The following is a 17,043-nucleotide window of genomic DNA, read 5'->3' as shown; positions in this document are numbered from 1 at the left end:
AGCTGAGATTACAGGAAGTTAGACATCTATAATTCTTTTAAAGCTATTATTTATTATTATTTCTTCTAAAAGTGAAATAAAAAGAAGTATGTAATTCTAAAGTTAAATGAAAAATAAATATGAATTCACAAAGTATTTTATCTTTGTGAGCAAACACAAAACAAACACAAAAACAAGTGAGGCTTAAGAGCATGCTTCTTAGCTTTGTCCACTGAAAAGGCTTAGAAACAAAGATCTACTCAGTGGCAAGGAATGCCTTTGAGGTTCAATTGTGTTCTCTAAATACCATTTCAGGCCAGGCATGGTGACTCACTCCTGTAATCCCAGCACTTTGGGAGGTCGAGGCGGGTGGATTACTTGAGGTCAGGAGTTTGAGACCAGCCTGGCTAACATGGTGAAGCCCCATCACTGCTAAAAATACAAAAAATTAGATGTGGGTGGCAGTGGGCACCTGTAATCCCAGCTACTCAGGAGGAAGAGGCAGGAGAATTGTTTGAACCTGTGAAGGGAAGTTTGCAGTAAGCTGAGATTGCCCCACTGCACCTCAGCCTGAGCGATAGAGTAAGGCCCTGTCTCAAACATAAACGAACAAATAAATAAAAATACCATTTCACATTAAAAAGAAGCAGGAATCCTTGCAAAAATGAACGATTTCATATACAGGATAAAAAAGAACCAAGAACCAAGGAATAAACCAAGAAAGATTACTTTTGCACTGACCTAGATTAAAAACAAAATTAAAAAAAAGTTATTAAAGACAACTGGGGTTTTATCTAAAGGACTCAGCAATGTTGAAGCGGCCTCTTCTGCTTAATGGTGGGTCACTGCCTAAGGATGGGTCACTATGAATTCATAATGACACTTAAAAAAAAATCCACTCATTGGTCACCTTTGGAGGTTCCTAAAATGTCAACTCATCATTTGAAAAAACCTGCAACTCCATCAGAGAACACGAACCAAAGGGGGAAAAAAACCAAAAAAACAAAAAACCAGCAAGTAAAAAACCAAACCAAAACAAAACAAAAACCCACCTTTCATATAGGATTAGAACCTCAGAGTAATCAAATAGTCAATGAAGGGGATTCTCTTTTTAGAGAAGTATTTACGTTAATAAATAAATAATTACAATATTGTCATTTTGCAGCCCTCAATGAAAGAAAAGGTATAGCATCTGATAACTTATAGAACCAACTACTTGCTTATAGGAAATGTAAGGAAGAAAATAACATGTTAAAGGAAATCACAGTGAAATAATCAACAAAATCCACACTGAGAGATAGTCTATGCAGACAAATAAGCCGGTTCCTTTAAAACTACGTTGCTAGGAAAAAAAACGGAGAGGGATTGTGCAGAAGAGAGTTGGCATAGCAGGCTTGAGACTGCTATCTTTAGGAAGGAATGCTTGCAGGGTGGGCCCTTGGCTGGCATCTGGGAAATGAGCTCTCAGAATGCTCCCAGTCAACAACTAACTGATAAGGGTGGCTCATTGTGTCTAGACTGTGTCCAAACAGTATGGTTTGTATTGAACATCTGCCTTCCTCCTGGGAGTCTGGAATTTTGGTATGGATTAGGCAGAAGGTGCCTATTTGACCAGCTCCAAGAAAAACCTTGGGTACCAAGTCCGTAATGGGCTTCCCTAAGCAGAACATCACACAGATAATGCTGTTTTCATAACTGGGGAAAGAATGGACTCTGTTTGACTCCTCATGGGAGGGAGTGCATAAGAAAGACTGCAAATGGATGGACTCCACCAGTGTCTTTCTCTTACGATACAACTGTATTCTTACTATGCCCCTGTTATAAATCTCAGTCCTGAGTACAACTATATGCTGAGTCCCATGAGTCGTCTTAACAAATCCATGAATATAGGGGTGGTTTTGGGGACCTATGAGATCAGTGGTTCTTTTCTTTTCTTTCTTTTTTTTTTTTCTTTTTAATTGTCAAGGGAAAGCATGAACGCAGTCCCCCACTAACACAAATTATGCAGTTGAGTTTCCCACATTTGGGGAAATCGCAGGGGTCAGCATATCTGGAGTGCAGTGGATAAGCCTTGCCCTGGGAAAACCACCTTCGTGATCATGGTATCTGCCAGATAAGTTTTTTTTTTTTTTTTTTTGAGACAGAGTCTCACTGTCGCCCAGGCTGGAGTGCAGTGACACAATCTCGGCTCACTGTAACCTCTACCTTCTGTGTTCAAGTGATTCTCCTGCCTCAGCCACCAGAGTACCTGGGACTACAGGCTCGTGCCACCATGCCTGGCTAATTTTTTGTATTTTTAGTAGAGATGGGGTTTCACCGTGTTAGCCTAGGGTAGTCTCGATCCCCTGACTTCGTGATCCACCTGCCTCGGCCTCCCAAAGTGCTGGGATTACAGACATGAGCCACTGTGTCCGGCCAGATCAGTGGTTCTTAAAGTTTAGGGTGCATCAGACTCACTGAGAATCATTGTCACAACACAATGAACAGATTTAACATAATTAATTAAGAGAGAGAGATCCAAGATGGCTGATCACTAGCAGCTCGGGATTGTAGCTCCCAGTGAAAGCACAGAGAACGAGAGGACGCCATACTTTCAAACGAATTTTTGTTGTTCAAGGACCAGGAGATTCCCAGCGGAGGAGCCCCATGGGTCGCCAGCGTGACTCTTGTGGCCAGTGCAGCGGTTTTACCAGCGCCTCAGTGTGGTGGTTCTCGGTGCAGAGTAAACCGGACTGGCTCCCCTTTTGGCCGACGTTTGGAGCTCCGGGAAGGCAGAGTTGCCTATTAAGGAAGCCAGACTGGAGACTCCCAGGCAGAAAAGCACCATCAATCTTAACACTGCTGTTTTAGCCGGCGCAGTGGGTTGCTCAGATTCAGGCGCTGGGAATCAACAAGTTGGATGTCCACTCAGAAACCTAATTAGAAAGCTGGTAATCACAAAGACGACAGATGGATAAATTTATAATGAAGGGAAGAAACCAGCCTAAAAAGGCTGAGAATGCTCAAAATCAGAACGCCTCTCCCTCTACAGGGGATCACAGTTCCTCATCAGCAACGGAACAAGGCCTGATGAGGAATGAGTGTGTTCATTAACAAAAGTAGGCTTCAGAAGGTGGATAAGAAACTTCTGTGAGTTAAAAGAACTTGTTCTAACCAAATGCAAAGAAACTAAGAACTTTGAAAAAAGGTTTGATGAAATGCTAACGAGAATAGACAATTTAGAGGGGAATATAAGTGAATTAATGGAGCTGAAAAACACAACACGAGAACTTTACGAAGTATGCACAAATTTTAACAGCTGAATTGATCAAGTAGAAGAAAGGATATCAGAGGTCGAAGACCAACTTAATGAAATAAAACGAGAAGACAAGATTAGAGAAAAAAGGATAAAAAGGAACGAGCAAAGTCTCCAAGAAATATGGTACTATGTGAAAAGACCTAATCTACGTTTGATAGGTGTACCTGAATGTGACGAAGAGAATGAATCCAAGCTGGAAAATACTCTTCAGGATATTATTCAGGAAAACTTTCCCAACCTAGCAAGGCAGGACAATATTCAACTCCAGGTAACACAGAGAACGCCACAAAGATATTCCTCAAAAAGACCAACCCCAAGGCACATAATCGTCAGATTCACCAGGGTTGAAATGAAGGAGAAAATACTAAGGGCAACTAGAGAGAAAGGTCAGGTTACCCATAAAGGGAAGCCCATCAGACTCACAGCAGATCTCTCAGCAGAAATCCTACAAGCCAGAAAAGAGTGGGGGCCAATATTCAACATCCTTAAAGAAAAGAACTTTCAACCCAGAATTTCATATCCAGCCAAACTAAGCTTCACAAGTGAAGGAAAAATAAAATCTTTTGTGAACACGCAAGTACTCAGAGATTTCATCACCACCAGGCCTGCTTTACAAGAGGTTCTGAAAGAAGCACTACACATAGAAAGGAACAACCAATATCAGCCTTTCCAAAAATATACCAAAAAGTAAAGACCATCAACATAATGAAGAATTTACATCAACTAATGGGCAAAACAGCCAGCTAGTATCAAATGGCAGTATTAAACTATTAATCTTAAATTTAAATTAACAAAATCCCCCAATCAAAAGACACAGCCAAAACCCATTGATATGCTGCATCCAGACCCATCTCACATGCAAGGATACACAAAGACTCAAAACAAAGGGATGGAGAAAAATTTACCAACCAAATGGAGAGCAAAAATAAATAAATAAATAAATAAATAAATAGCAAGCAGGAGTTCGCCTCTGATAAAATAGACTTTAAAGCAACAAAGATCAAAAGAGGCAAAGAAGGAAGGATCAATGCAACAGGCAGAGCTAATGATCTTAAATATATATGCACCAAATACAGGAGCACCCAGATACATAAGACTTATAAAGAGACTTAGACTCCCACACAATAATAGTGGGGGACTTTAACATCAATATTGGACAGATCAATGAGACAGAAAATTAACAAGGATATCCCGGATTTGAACTCAGATCCGGAACAACTAAACTTAATAAACATTTATAGAACTCTCCACTTCAAATACACAAAATATACACTCTTATCAGTACCACATCACACCTACTCTAAAAGTGAAGTAAATCATTCCCCAATAATTGTATAGCATTTCACAGGTTTAAATGAAATATTGGTTGGCTGCTTGTTTGTTATTTTCTTCCCTCATTTCTTCCTGTCTCAATTATTAAGCACAATTATTGGCATAAAAGAGGTTTTCAATACCCATTTTCAGACTGCATTCTAGCCTGGGCAATAGAGCAATACTCCTGTTCTCCCTCTTCTTCTCCTTCATTTTTTTTTTTTTTTCTTTCTTTTTCTTTAAAAAAAAAAAAAAGAAAGAAAGCTAAATAGGAAAATGAAAATCCTTCATCTTCTTCAAGATCCCTCATTGAAATGGTATTTCACACATGGCCTTAGATTTGCCTGCATTACGATTATTAAGTACCTGTTTTATTTCTTTTTACTCAAACAAAACAAAAAAAAATGATTTCTGGGCCCCAATTCCAGGCTTTCCAATTCAGTAAATCTGGGATGGGGACTGAGAATCTGTTTTCTATAGGTTGGTATAGAAACCTACTATGCAGCTGGAACAGCTGTACAACTACCGGTGCAGCTGGAAGGAGAGGCACTTCAAGAGCCACTGCTATAAGTTAAGAGACTTAACAGATGTATCAAATAATTGCAAGGTATGGATCTTATTTGAATCCTGATTTGGGCAAATAAGCTATAAAAACAACATTTATGAGTCTGTTAGGAAAATGTGAACAAACTAGATATTTGATGACAGTATGGAAACATCAATTTTGTTCTGAGATAATGGTATTAAGATTCCTTTAGATATAGTTTCTTGATACATACTTATTATTTACAGGCAAATAATGAAATTGTTTTCACCCCACACCCTCCCCCCCATATAATGAAATTTTTAAGGATGAAATTACATGATGCCTTGCATTTGCTTCAAAAATAATTCAGATGAAGATTGGGGACATAGATGTGGGGATCACTGAAACAAGACTGGCCATGTGTTGATCATAGTTGAAGATGAGTGACAGGTACCTGTCAGGTCTCCCTACTTTTGCATGTTCTTGAAATTTCCTAGAATAAAAACCTTAAAAAAAAAAAAAAGAGTTCCCTAAAGAAGATTACTTCTTAAATGTCCTTCCACCGCTAAAAATCACCAACAGTACAATCTGTATGGGAGGCTTATAATCATAAACTACTTGAGTCTCAAGATCGAATCCAGGGGGGCTTCTCAAACTTTCTGAACATCGGAATTAACTGGTGTGGCTGTTAAAAAAAAAAAAATTCTGGTATTCATAACAGACCTACTGAATTAAGAAATTCAACTGTGGAGCCTTGGAACATGTGATTTTAAATGAACTTTCCAAGTGATTCTGATGCTCTTGGCCTCACAAGTGAAAAGCAGAGAACCCAACGGTGCCAGCCACAAAGTGCATCTCCCACAGGGAACACGAATCTTCTAGTTTGTCTAGTTCACAACATCACATGTTTATGGGCAAGTTTATGTTGGTCTGGCTTTCCTGCATGATGATCCTTCATGACATCCCTCCCTTTTTTTTTTTGAGACAGAGTGTCACTTTATCACCCAGGCTGGAGTGCAGTGGTGCAATCTCGGCTCACTGCAACCTCTGCTCCTGGGTTCAACCAATTCTCCTGCCTCAGCCTCCTGAGTAGCTGGGACAACAGGTGCATGCCACCATGCCCAGCTAATTTTTGTATTTTTAGTAGAGACAGGGTTTCACCATTTTGGCCAGGCTGGTCTCGAACTCCTGACCTCAGGTGATTCACCCACCTTGGCCTTCCAAAGTGCTGGGATTACAGGCTTGAGCCACTGTGACTGGCCGACTTCCCTCCCTCTTATCTATTCTTCATCCTTGATGGGTCCCCAGTTACGTATATTATGATTGGTCAGGTAGATAGGAGAGATGGGGTTGGAGAAAAGAGCACACCGTGGGCTGTGCAGGTATAGCAAGCAGCAGGCTACCAGAAGCCGGACCTGGCTTCCTGATGGAGAAGGCAGCTTGCAATCAGAGAGAGACTGTGCTGAGCTTACCATGGCAAAACCAACGTCCGCTTTCTTCAGAGCAGGCCCATCATTTGTGCCATCACCAGTGACAGCCACCACCTGCCGGTGTTCCCCAACAGTGCTGTCAATGATGCCTGGGAGAAACGGACATACCACAGTGAGCTTTTCTGGTCTCTCCTACCCCTCAGTTCCTACCACCCACACTCCTACTTTCTTCTTTCCTTCCCTTTTCCCTTTCCTACAGGTTCTGCAGGAACCACCCAAGAGCAGTAATTTTGTTCATGGGTAGCACTAAACTAAGTCTGTCCTCATCTGGTACCCTAAGGCAGCTATGAAAAAAACACTGGATGGATTTCAAGGCAGAGACCTGGGGGTCAAACTGTACCATTTCCACATACCAGCTGGGCAGTTTGGGTAAATTACTTGTCTTCTCAGCCTCAAACTTCCTTATTTATAAAATGGGAATACCTGCCCTGCCTAGTTCACAGTACTGTTAGTAAATGAGATATGATCATGTTTTTAAAAATCGAACAACTTGCCAGGTGCATTGGCTCATGCCTGTAATCCCAGCACTTTGGGAGGTCAAGGCGGGTGGATCACCTGAGGTCAGGAGTTCGAGACCAGCCTGGCCAAAATGGTGAAACCCTGTCTCTACTAAGAATACAAAACTTAGTCGGGCATGGTGGCACATGCCTGTAGTCCCAGCTACTCAGGAGTCTGAGGCAGGAGAATTGCTTGAACTCAGGAGGCAGAGGTTGCAGTGAGCTGAGATGGCGCCACTCCATTCCAGCCTGGGTGACAGAGCAAGAGTCTGTCTCCAAAAATAAAAATGAAAAATAAAAAAATAAAAACCCAACAACTTTATTGTGCGTCATACTCACCAAGGGCTCAGATGTTTGCTAACTGTATGTTCTCCCCGCTAGCCTGGGAGCTCTCCTAAGACCTCCCTACTCGGATAGGAGAGTGGCTTTGGCTGGTGGTTCTTACCTGTCCTCACTCTGGCCTACCTTCAGCTATGGCAGGCACCCATTTGGAAGCCAACCTCACCTTTCACCAGGGTGTGCTTGTCAGTGGGAGAAGATCGCGCCAGGACCCGAAGTTTAGGCCAGATCTTGTCCAGCTTTTCTTGCTCTACCTGCCAACACCAGACCACACCTGGATCAGTCAAACCCAGAAAAGCTACCCGGGAAAATCTTACTTCTCCATCCACTGATAGATCAGGCACGCCACAGTCCCACGTGGGAGTGCTACTCAGGCTTCAGCAGAGATGAAACAGCCAACCAGTCTCTAAGGGTAGATTCACGGATGATGATCATTCAGGCCCTGCTTTTCCCTTCTCCTCCCAAGGCCCTTCCTAGGGAGCCAATCCCCCCTTTCCCAGAGCCTTAAGGGGAGGTGGGCCAGGGTTGGCTCTTGGCTCGGACAGGTAAAGTGGTGCTTCTGAGGTCTTAGGTTTGATTTCTATGCAGCTCAGGAAAGCTTGGATCTGTGCCACCGCCAGGCCACGTTCTCCTTTAGCCACTGTTAGCCAAAGGGCAGGAACACGGGAGGGGTGGGCTAGGGGGAAGTCAGCACAAAATCATTTCATGACTGAAAAAGCAGAAAGACATGAAAAGTTAGTGGCACTGTCTCAAAAGGTAGCTTATGAATGAAGCTAATGAGAACAAAGCCAACTCCCATTTATTTTTTTTTTAGATGGAGTCTCAATCTGTCACCAGGCTGAAGTGCAGAGGCGTGACCTTGGCTCACTGCAACCTCTGCCTCCCAGGTTCAAGCGATTCTCCTCCCTCAGCCACCTAAGTATCTGGGACTACAGCCATGCACACCACACACAGCTAATTTCTATGTTTTTAGTAGAGATGGGGTTTCACCATGTTGGCCAGGATGGTCTCGATCCTCCCACCTCAGCCTCCCAAAGGGCTGGGATTACAGGCATGAGACGCCGCACCTGGTTGGCAACTCCCAATTTTACCATACGAACAGCTTTGGTACAAGGAGATATTTCACAATGAATAGCTTTCAGTTCAGAAACCACCCACTTTCCCTGACATGACCCAGATACCTTAGGCTAGAACCCGCCTCTTCCTTTCCAGGTGAGGTCCTGGTTCCCCCTATCCAGGACCCACCTCGCCTTTCTCATTGCGGATGAGCCGGTTGAATTCTTTGCCTTCTAAGCACAGGAAGTCATCCCCAGGTGTCAGAATGCCACACTTGGTGGCGATGGCCCGGGCTGTGTTGATGTTGTCACCTGTCACCATTCTGACAGTAATGCCAGCTTGTTTGCATTTGGCAATAGCATCTGGCACCTATGGAGAGTGAAGAAAGGGGAAGGCGCAGATGGGTGGAGACTCTGCTCATCTGTCCCTTTTCATCGGTCGCTTTGTGGCAGACAGGAGAGAGGCACCCTAGAAGTGGTGCCATGTGGCATGGACTAGGTCTGGTCATTTTGATACTGCTCGGTGCCATCTCACTCTGTCCTACCCACAGCCGTCATATTTGAATTTGCCCTATTTGTGCCATGAGTTGAAGGGGAATTTGCTTTGGGATCCAGGTGTAAAAACCTGCTCTTCCACTTACAATGGGGACCACTCAGCAGTGCATGATGGCATTTTGCCATGTGGCCACTGCTGTCTTTTCTGTCTTTTCAGGTGGAGAAGCTTTTGCCACTCTCCACCCACCTGGCCAATGCTCCAGCCTCATCAGCTCTTTGTAATTTCCCACATGCATGACACCCTCTCATGCCTCTGGGCCTTGACAATTAACAGTCCATCTGTCTGAACTTCTTAGAAGCAGAGACTTTTCAATCCCCTAGTGTCTAGAATAGTTATCAGCACACAGCAGGTACTCAAAAAGAATGTGTTGATTGACAGGAGGGAGCTAAAGACAAAGTTGGTGTCCTGGTTAAATTGGCCTCCTGACCAGCTTAACTACCAAATAATGAGCCCAATAAGCCCTTTGCTTCTCACCACTCAGACATCATTAACCCTAGGAATGCCACAGTCTATCAAATTGTCACTCCACAGCAGTCCTGTGAAGCAGGAAGCACAGAAACATCTATCCCTGTAAGTGAGAAGCAGTCAGGTTGCTTTCCTGGGGTCACAACTAGAAAGAGAAGTAGTACCCCATTTCCTGAGACTCCTGAGTGGCTCACCTCTGGGCGCACAGGGTCCTCAATGCCCACCACTGCGATACAGGTCAATTCGGTGAGGATCTCATTCTCATTGTCCCAAGAGGGCTCTGCGTCGTCGAAATCCCGGTAAGCTATGCAGATAGTCCGGAGTCCATCAGAGGCCATGGGCTCGATGACAGTGCGTATCATATCATCTCGGTCTTTATTCTTGAATGGCACTGCTTCCCCTTTCCGGTCCAGGATTCGATTACACCTGGGGAGGCGCACAGTAAGAACACGGTGTCTCTCTTCCCATTCAATACGTTTTTACAACCATTGACAGACATTTTGGCAACTCTGTATTATTCCTGAAGACATTGCTCCAACCATGGCCAAACGTTTCCTTCATTCATCACCCAGCTGAGTCCCTTTCCAAGGTGGGTGGGCTGTGGATGGAGTAAGGTCTAGGTGGTTAGAGAGTATGTTCTGTGTGTCATCTGTTCTTACCCATATGTGAATGCAACGCTGAGTCATTTGTGAATCACCCGCTCTTCTGAACTTCTTGAAGGCAGAGAGACTTTTTCAATCCTGACTATGTAGAACACTGCTCACTGCATGATGGTGTAGGGGGAGGTTTTCTATACAAGAATGTGCTGATTAAAAGAAGGTGGTTAAAACCAAGTTGGGGCACTGGTTAATTCAGCTCTACTGGCCCTATACCTAAGTAGGGTCAACTTTTGATGATCTATGGGTAATCTATTAATAGTCACTGTTTTTTTTATTTTTTGGAGACAGCTCTGTTGCCCAGGCTGGAGTGTAGTGGCACAATCTCGGCTCACTGCAAACTCCCGGGTTCCAGTGATTCTCCTGCCTCAGCCTCCTGAGTAGCTAGGATTACAGGCACACGCCACTACAACTGACTGATTTTTGTATTTTTTTTTTAGTAGAGACGGGGTTTCACCATGTTGGTCATGCTGAACTCGAACTCCTGACCTCGTGATCCACCTGCCTCTGCCTCCCAAAGTGCTGGGATTACAGGTGTGAGCCACTGCACTCAGCCAAATAGTCACTTTGAAAGTTATGTAAATTCCCTGTAATCAGATATGGGAATGGGAAGGAAAAGAGAACACAGAACGAATGTTTCTAGTACTTGTTATGTGTGAGGCTTTTACATACATGGAATCATTTACAGTGAGGTGGGTAGTACTATTGGGAGCTGAGTACTACTATCTCTGTTTTCAGATTAGGAAATGGAAACTTGGGATCGTCCAGGTCTGAATCCTGGCTGTGCCATTAGCAGCTGTATCGCCTTGAGCGAGATACTTAACTTCCTTATATTTCTGTTTTCTCAATCTGTAAAACAGCGATAACCATAGTACCCACCTTAATGAGTTGTGAGGATTAAATACAACGAGCCACCTTACACACTTAAAAAGCATGCGTGGCCTGAGTAGATGCTGGGATATTAGTTATTATGTCACCTCCTGGCTGGAAGTCTCCCTCATTTGCATGGTTTCAGTGTGGGGCATGCATCCATGCCTTCCTGAGGTGAGGACCTTGAAGGGAAGCAGAGCGGGCAGGGGTGCTCACTTGCGCAAGATGATCTCGGAGGCGCCCTTGCTGTACATACGGAAGCCACCATTGGGGTTCCTGATGACAGTACTCATTGACTTGCGCACTGAGTTGAAGGTGTACACCTTGTAGAGCTTCTCCTCAGGCACTTCGTTACGCACGGCCTGGTAATCCTGCTTCAGATCTGTGACAAAGCCCAGCAGAGCACACTCGGTCTTGTTGCCCACCTGCCGAGGCAGGCCTCCTTCCTTCTCTGGAGGCTGGGAGAAGAAATATGAAGCACTCTTGAGTAAGATGCCTTGACAAGGCAGAGAACTTAGGGAGGAAGGGACTCGTTTACAAAGCCTTCACATATATACCTGGAGCATATGGGGGAAATAACATTTGTTTTTTGTTTTTTTCTTTTTTGGAGACAGAGGCTCACTCTATCGCCCAGGCTGGAGTGCAGTGGCATGATCTCGGCTCACTGCAACCTCCACCTCCAGGGTTCAAATGATTCTCCTGCCTCAGCCTCCTAAGTAGCCGGGACTATAGGTACTTGCCAGTATGCGCAGGTAATTTTTGTATTTTTTAGTAGAGACAGAGTTTTACCATGTTGGCTAGGCTGGTCTCCAACTCCTGACCTCAGGTGATCTGCCCACCTCAACTCCCAAAGTGCTGGGATTACAGGTGTAAGCCACAACACCTGGCATCGTTTTTCTTTTTCTTTCTTTTTTTTTTTTTTGACATAGCACAGTGGCATGATCTCAGCTCACTGCAGCCCTGACCTCCTAGGGTCAAGCAATCTTCCCACCTCAGCTTCCCGAGTAGCTGGGACTACAGGTGTGCAACCATGCCTGGCTAATTCTGTTTATTTTTTGTAGAGATGAGGTCTCACTATATTGCTCTTGAACTCCTGGGCTCAAGTGATCCTCCTACTTTGGCTTCCCAAAGTGTTGAGATTACAGACGTAAGCCACTACACCCAGCCTGCTTTTTTCAAGAGTGAGCAGAGAGTGGTCAGTGGTAACTGTGATCCTTGTGCCATCCATGACTTAGGGGTTTTGTGGTTGCCTCTAGGGGTAGTGCTGGTGTCTCACCCTGCATGCGACTTATTCTAATACTCTGTGCTTTTTTCTGGAAAGTGAGTAATTTACTTCTGTTAAGCCCAATTCTACAATGAGCATGAGGTCTCTCCTTAGAGACAAAGCTTTCATATGTTAATTAGGAGGGTAGTTTCTGGCCACAGATTCTCACAGACCCTTACCCCCAACCCTCCATTGACTCCCAGGGATTCTTCCCTAGTCTCACCCAAACACATTCACTCCAGAGTGAGAAATAGGATTTGGGACCACAATTTAGGCAGTGTAAAGAATAAGGGGGTTCATTTCAGAGAAAATTGATTTTCTCTTCCAACCACCCATTTTAAGTGTCTAGGCAAAAGCAATGCTTACCAGAATCTTGGAGGTATAAGCGCTGTTGATAGAAATGCCATTGACAATAAGGTCCAGGACTTTGGGCAGGAAGGCATCAGGGCTTGGGATCTGACGGTAATGGATACCCCCAATATAAGCTTGCACCACAGTCATGCGGTTCATGGTCAACGTGCCTGTCTTATCAGAGCAGATGGCGGTGGCATTGCCCATAGTCTCACAAGCATCCAAGTGCCGTACCAGGTTATTGTCTTTCATCATTTTCTACAAAGGAGAAGAGAAGAGACTTGACAAGGGGACTAACTGGATTCTTCTAAATATAAGTCAAAGGCCATTTCCCAGCCAACATCTCTCCACATTTCATCTTCTAGTCCCACACAAAAATCCAAGATACCAGCCAGGTATGGTGATTCATGCCTGTAATCTCAGCACTTTGGGAGGCTGAGGTGGGCAGATCACCTGAGGTCAGGAGCTCAAGACCAGCCTGGCTAATGTGGTGAAACCCTGTCTCTACAAAAGGTAGCTGGGCATGGTGGTACATGCCTGTAATCCCATCAACTTGGGAGGCTGAGGCATGAGAATCACCTGAACCCTGGAGGCTGAGGTTGCACCATTGCACTCCAGCCTGGGTGACAGACTGAGACTGTCTCAAAAAAAAAAAAAAAAAAAAAAATCCAAGATACTATTTTTGTCTTTCTCTTAAGATTCTACTGGGTCATCTCAACATTGATGCATCTGATGGAAATGATCTTTCCATAATATCAGGGACTTCTGCTCTTGTGAGGCACCAGCCAACGTTTATTGATGATAGAATGGCTTATCTTTTTTGCTAAAGGTTACATGGTAGGCTTCCCTCCCATCTCTATCCTAAAGAAAGAGATAGGATTGTTCCAGTCTCACCTTCACAGAGTAGGCCAGTGAGATGGTGACAGCCAGAGGCAGCCCCTCTGGCACAGCCACCACCAGTACAGTGACGCCGATGATGAAGAACTTGACAAAGTACTGGATGTAGATGGGAGTACATTCAGGGAGCCATGGTCTGCGATTTATCACAAAGTTGTCAATCACAAAGTATAGAATCAGGATGAAAACCGTGAGAGCAGACATGATCAGACCTGTCCAGAGAAACAAGTCACATGAACCCAGGCCTGAGGGTGTTCCTGGGTCCCTAGCCAGAGTTGGATTGGCATGAGTTGTAGCCTTTGTTGCTAATTGTTAAAACCACCATCTCCAGGAAGACTTACTAAAATTCCTGGCCCATTTTCTGTTGCTTGTGCATTACAGCATAGGGAACAGACACTGGCTTCATATTTCAAAGACACAGGTTCTATTCTCAGCACTGCACTAACTTGACTTGCAGCTTTGGACAAGTCATTGACCCTTTCTGAGCCTGTTTCCTAGACCAAATTCCTCATTAATAAGTCAGGGGGTTGATTTGCTTCCTGAAACAGCATTCTGCGATCCTATTCTACACCCGCCCTCTCCCTACAATTCATAATGTCATGACTGTACTTGTCCACTTCCTAGTGGTTTATCAATTTTGACTTCTCCCCTACCAATCTCTGAATGTCGAACGGTTCACATCTTGTTTACAGCAATGTCTCTGTGGTGCCAGTGCATCACCTGCATGACTAACTCTTAGGACAGTGCTTCCCAGCCTTTCTCTTTTCATGGCACACATAGGAGATGCCAATAATAGTAAATATTTATTTATTTATTTTTTGAGACAGAGTCTTGTTTTGTCACCAGGCGCCATCTCGGCTCACTGCAGCCTCCGCCTTCTGGGTTCAAGCAATTATCCTGCCTCAGCCTCCCAAGTAGCTGGCATTACAAGCACGTGCCACCACGCCCAGCTAAGTTTTGTATTTTTTAGTAGAGACAGGGTTTCACCATGTTGGCCAGTATGGTCTCGATCTCTTGGCTTTGTGAGCCGCCCGCCTCAGCCTCCCAAATTGCTGGGATTACAGGCGTGAGCCACCGCGCCCAGCCAATAGTAAATATTTATGTGGGCACCTACTGCGGGCCAGGCAAGCACTTCACAACAACGCTGTGAAATAGGTTACTATTATCACCACTTTTTTAAACATGAGGAAATGAAAGTACTGAGAGGTCTTTGGTATGGCCCATTGGTAGGGTGACCAAACCACCCTGAGACTGAACAGTTTCCAGGGATGTGGGATTTTGCTAAAATTGAGAAAATTCCAAGCAAACTGGGAATGGTTCATTACCCTACATATTACAGTACGTGGAAAAAATCTGCTCAAGGTCAAAACCTATTGGCCTAGGGGTTCTGATTGCCATGGGTGCTGCCTGGCTGCTTTGAGGGCTGATGGAATCAATATCTGGGAACAACTGTCCCTAACTATGGCACAATATTTGGGAAAAGCTCTGCTTTAAATCACAGTCTGGTTTTGGTATTTGCTTTTCCTGAGGGCCTGATGATTTGGGGGTCTCCAAGCAAACTAGAGATGATGATATAAATGAAAGCAAATTCTTCTGTACTTTGCTTGATTAGGGCCAGGACTCAGGTGGAGAAGCAAGACACTGAGGGTGCAAAATTTAAGAAGGAACTCACTCTCCAGGTGGTGGAAGGCATCTGACTTGCCTTACCCTATTCCTGGACTGGCCTGATATATAAAATAAAGCAAAAAAGGAGACTAGGGGTCAGTCATCGGGTAGCTTGTACTCTGAGAACAAGGCAAGGGCCAGGGGCACTGGCTCATGCCTATAATCTCAGCACTTTAGGAGGCTGAGGCAGACATATCACTTGAGGACAGGGGTAGATCACTTGAGGGTAGCAGTTTGAGACTAACCTGCCCAATATGGCAAAACCCTGTCTTTACTAAAAATTAGCCAGGCATGGTGGTGCATGCCTGTAATCCCAGCTACTCAGGAGGCTGAGGCATGAGAATCACTTGAACCCTGGAGACGGAGGTTGCAGTGAGCTGAGATAGCATCACTGTACTCCAGCCTGGGAGACAGAGTCAGATTTTGTCTAAATAAATAAATAAAAGGAACAAGGCAGGGATTGGGAGAATAGTGCAAGAGTCAGGTGAGGCCTATTTAATATTTCAAACCTGTATGCCACGCCTAATAACTTGATTCTGCACCTGCAATTTATCTCATCCATGTGTAGTTTACATGCAAGAGATTTCACAGTAGTTAAAATTAGCTGGGTACTAGAACAGACATGAAGAGGTTAGGCCAACTCAGTCCAATACATCTTTCTGTGATGCTTAAGAAGCTCTCTCTTTGTGCTGTCCGATATGACAGCCACTAGCACATGTGGCTTGTGACCAACTACAATGTGCCCCAGGAACTGGATTTGTAACTTTATTTACTTTTAATTGATTTAAAATCCAGCAGCCACATGTGGTGAGTGGCTGCTATGGTGGGCAGCATAAATCCCTGCTGTCCAATGTGTGCAAACTGTATAAGCAGTGTTGGCATCCTATGGGAGCTTGTTAGGAATGCAGAATCTCAGGCTCCACACCAGACGCCCGGAACTGAATCTATACTTTAACAAGAATCCCAGGTAAGTTGTATACAGCTGTATAAAGTGCAGAGATGTGCTGATTATGATTGTGCTAAACAGAAAGGTGGAGTCAGAATAAACAGTGGTAAAAGACTATTCTTTGGCCAGGCACGGTGGCTCATGCCTGTAATCCTAGCACTTTGCAAGGTTGAGGTGGGCAGATCACTTGAGGCCAGGAGTTCGAGACCAGCCTGGCCAACATGGCAAAACCCCATCTCTACTAACAATAAAAAAATTAGATGGGCGTTGTGGTGTCCACCTGTACTCCCCGATACTTGGGTGGCTGAGGCAGGAGAATCGCTTGAACCAGGAGGCGGATGCTGCAGTGAGCTGAGATGGCGTCACTGCACTCCAGCCTGGGCAACAGAGGAAGACTCCATCTCAAAAAAAAAAAAAAAGACTATTCCTTGAGGGATATGTCCACTGAAGTAGGAATCTTCTTTCTATTTCTTCTCCCCACTCCCCATTCTCCCTCTCCATTGAAAGAAGGTGGTGAGAGAAGAAAACGTAGAGGCCAGTGATGGAGCAGCCACTTCTTCAAACGCAGAGTGCATTTAGTGACCTCTCCTCTGGAGAGAGCCTCTCTAACCATAGCCGTCCTTCTTCCTCCAGTCCTTATTTGGTATTTATTGCTCTGTGCTTGGCCAGATCCTACTATTATGTCAGGAAAATGCCTCTAGCAAGCTGCAGCCTTCTCTATCTTTAAGGAATTTACAACCCAAAACAAGAGACAGGTAAGCAGTTATTGAAGTGTTCCTTCTTGCTAATGTAAATCTCCCCTGCTGTAATATATGCTCTTTCCTTCTCATTCATTTGGATTAAGAGATCTCGGGACCATTAACTCTTACACACAGGAA

At 44.4% G+C, this 17,043-nt stretch overlaps 1 protein-coding gene, 1 long non-coding RNA gene and 1 other non-coding gene across 10 annotated transcripts in view; all 3 read right to left on the bottom strand.

Moving 5' to 3' along the window:
- The window catches only part of ATP2B4 (ATPase plasma membrane Ca2+ transporting 4), a 114,942-nt gene that overhangs the window by 18,451 nt on the left and 79,448 nt on the right, over positions 1-17,043 (bottom strand). For all 8 annotated transcript variants that reach the window (XM_032288821.1, XM_032288820.1, XM_032288817.1 and 5 more), the window contains 7 exons: positions 13,552-13,766; positions 12,673-12,915; positions 11,259-11,500; positions 9,711-9,942; positions 8,686-8,865; positions 7,607-7,694; positions 6,587-6,693 (listed from right to left, as the gene is read on the bottom strand). In XM_032288821.1, coding sequence (XP_032144712.1) covers positions 6,587-6,693; positions 7,607-7,694; positions 8,686-8,865; positions 9,711-9,942; positions 11,259-11,500; positions 12,673-12,915; positions 13,552-13,766 — 1,307 coding nt within the window. The remainder of the gene's footprint in view (positions 1-6,586; positions 6,694-7,606; positions 7,695-8,685; positions 8,866-9,710; positions 9,943-11,258; positions 11,501-12,672; positions 12,916-13,551; positions 13,767-17,043) is intronic.
- On the bottom strand, positions 1,942-2,100 carry LOC116559095. Its single transcript, XR_004272296.1, has one exon. It is a non-coding gene; the product is annotated as a U1 spliceosomal RNA (small nuclear RNA).
- Positions 10,158-10,474, bottom strand: LOC116558742. Its single transcript, XR_004272147.1, has 2 exons — positions 10,439-10,474; positions 10,158-10,388 (listed from the first exon to the last, which is right to left on the bottom strand). It is a non-coding gene; the product is annotated as an uncharacterized LOC116558742 (long non-coding RNA).

This window comes from Sapajus apella, unplaced genomic scaffold (genome assembly GCF_009761245.1).
Source record: "Sapajus apella isolate SASKATOON/1434 unplaced genomic scaffold, GSC_monkey_1.0 scaffold22, whole genome shotgun sequence".
Taxonomy (NCBI): Eukaryota; Metazoa; Chordata; class Mammalia; order Primates; family Cebidae; genus Sapajus; species Sapajus apella.
The sequence above is the reverse complement of the archived record's forward strand: the minus strand, read 5'-3'. Positions and strand labels throughout refer to the sequence as shown.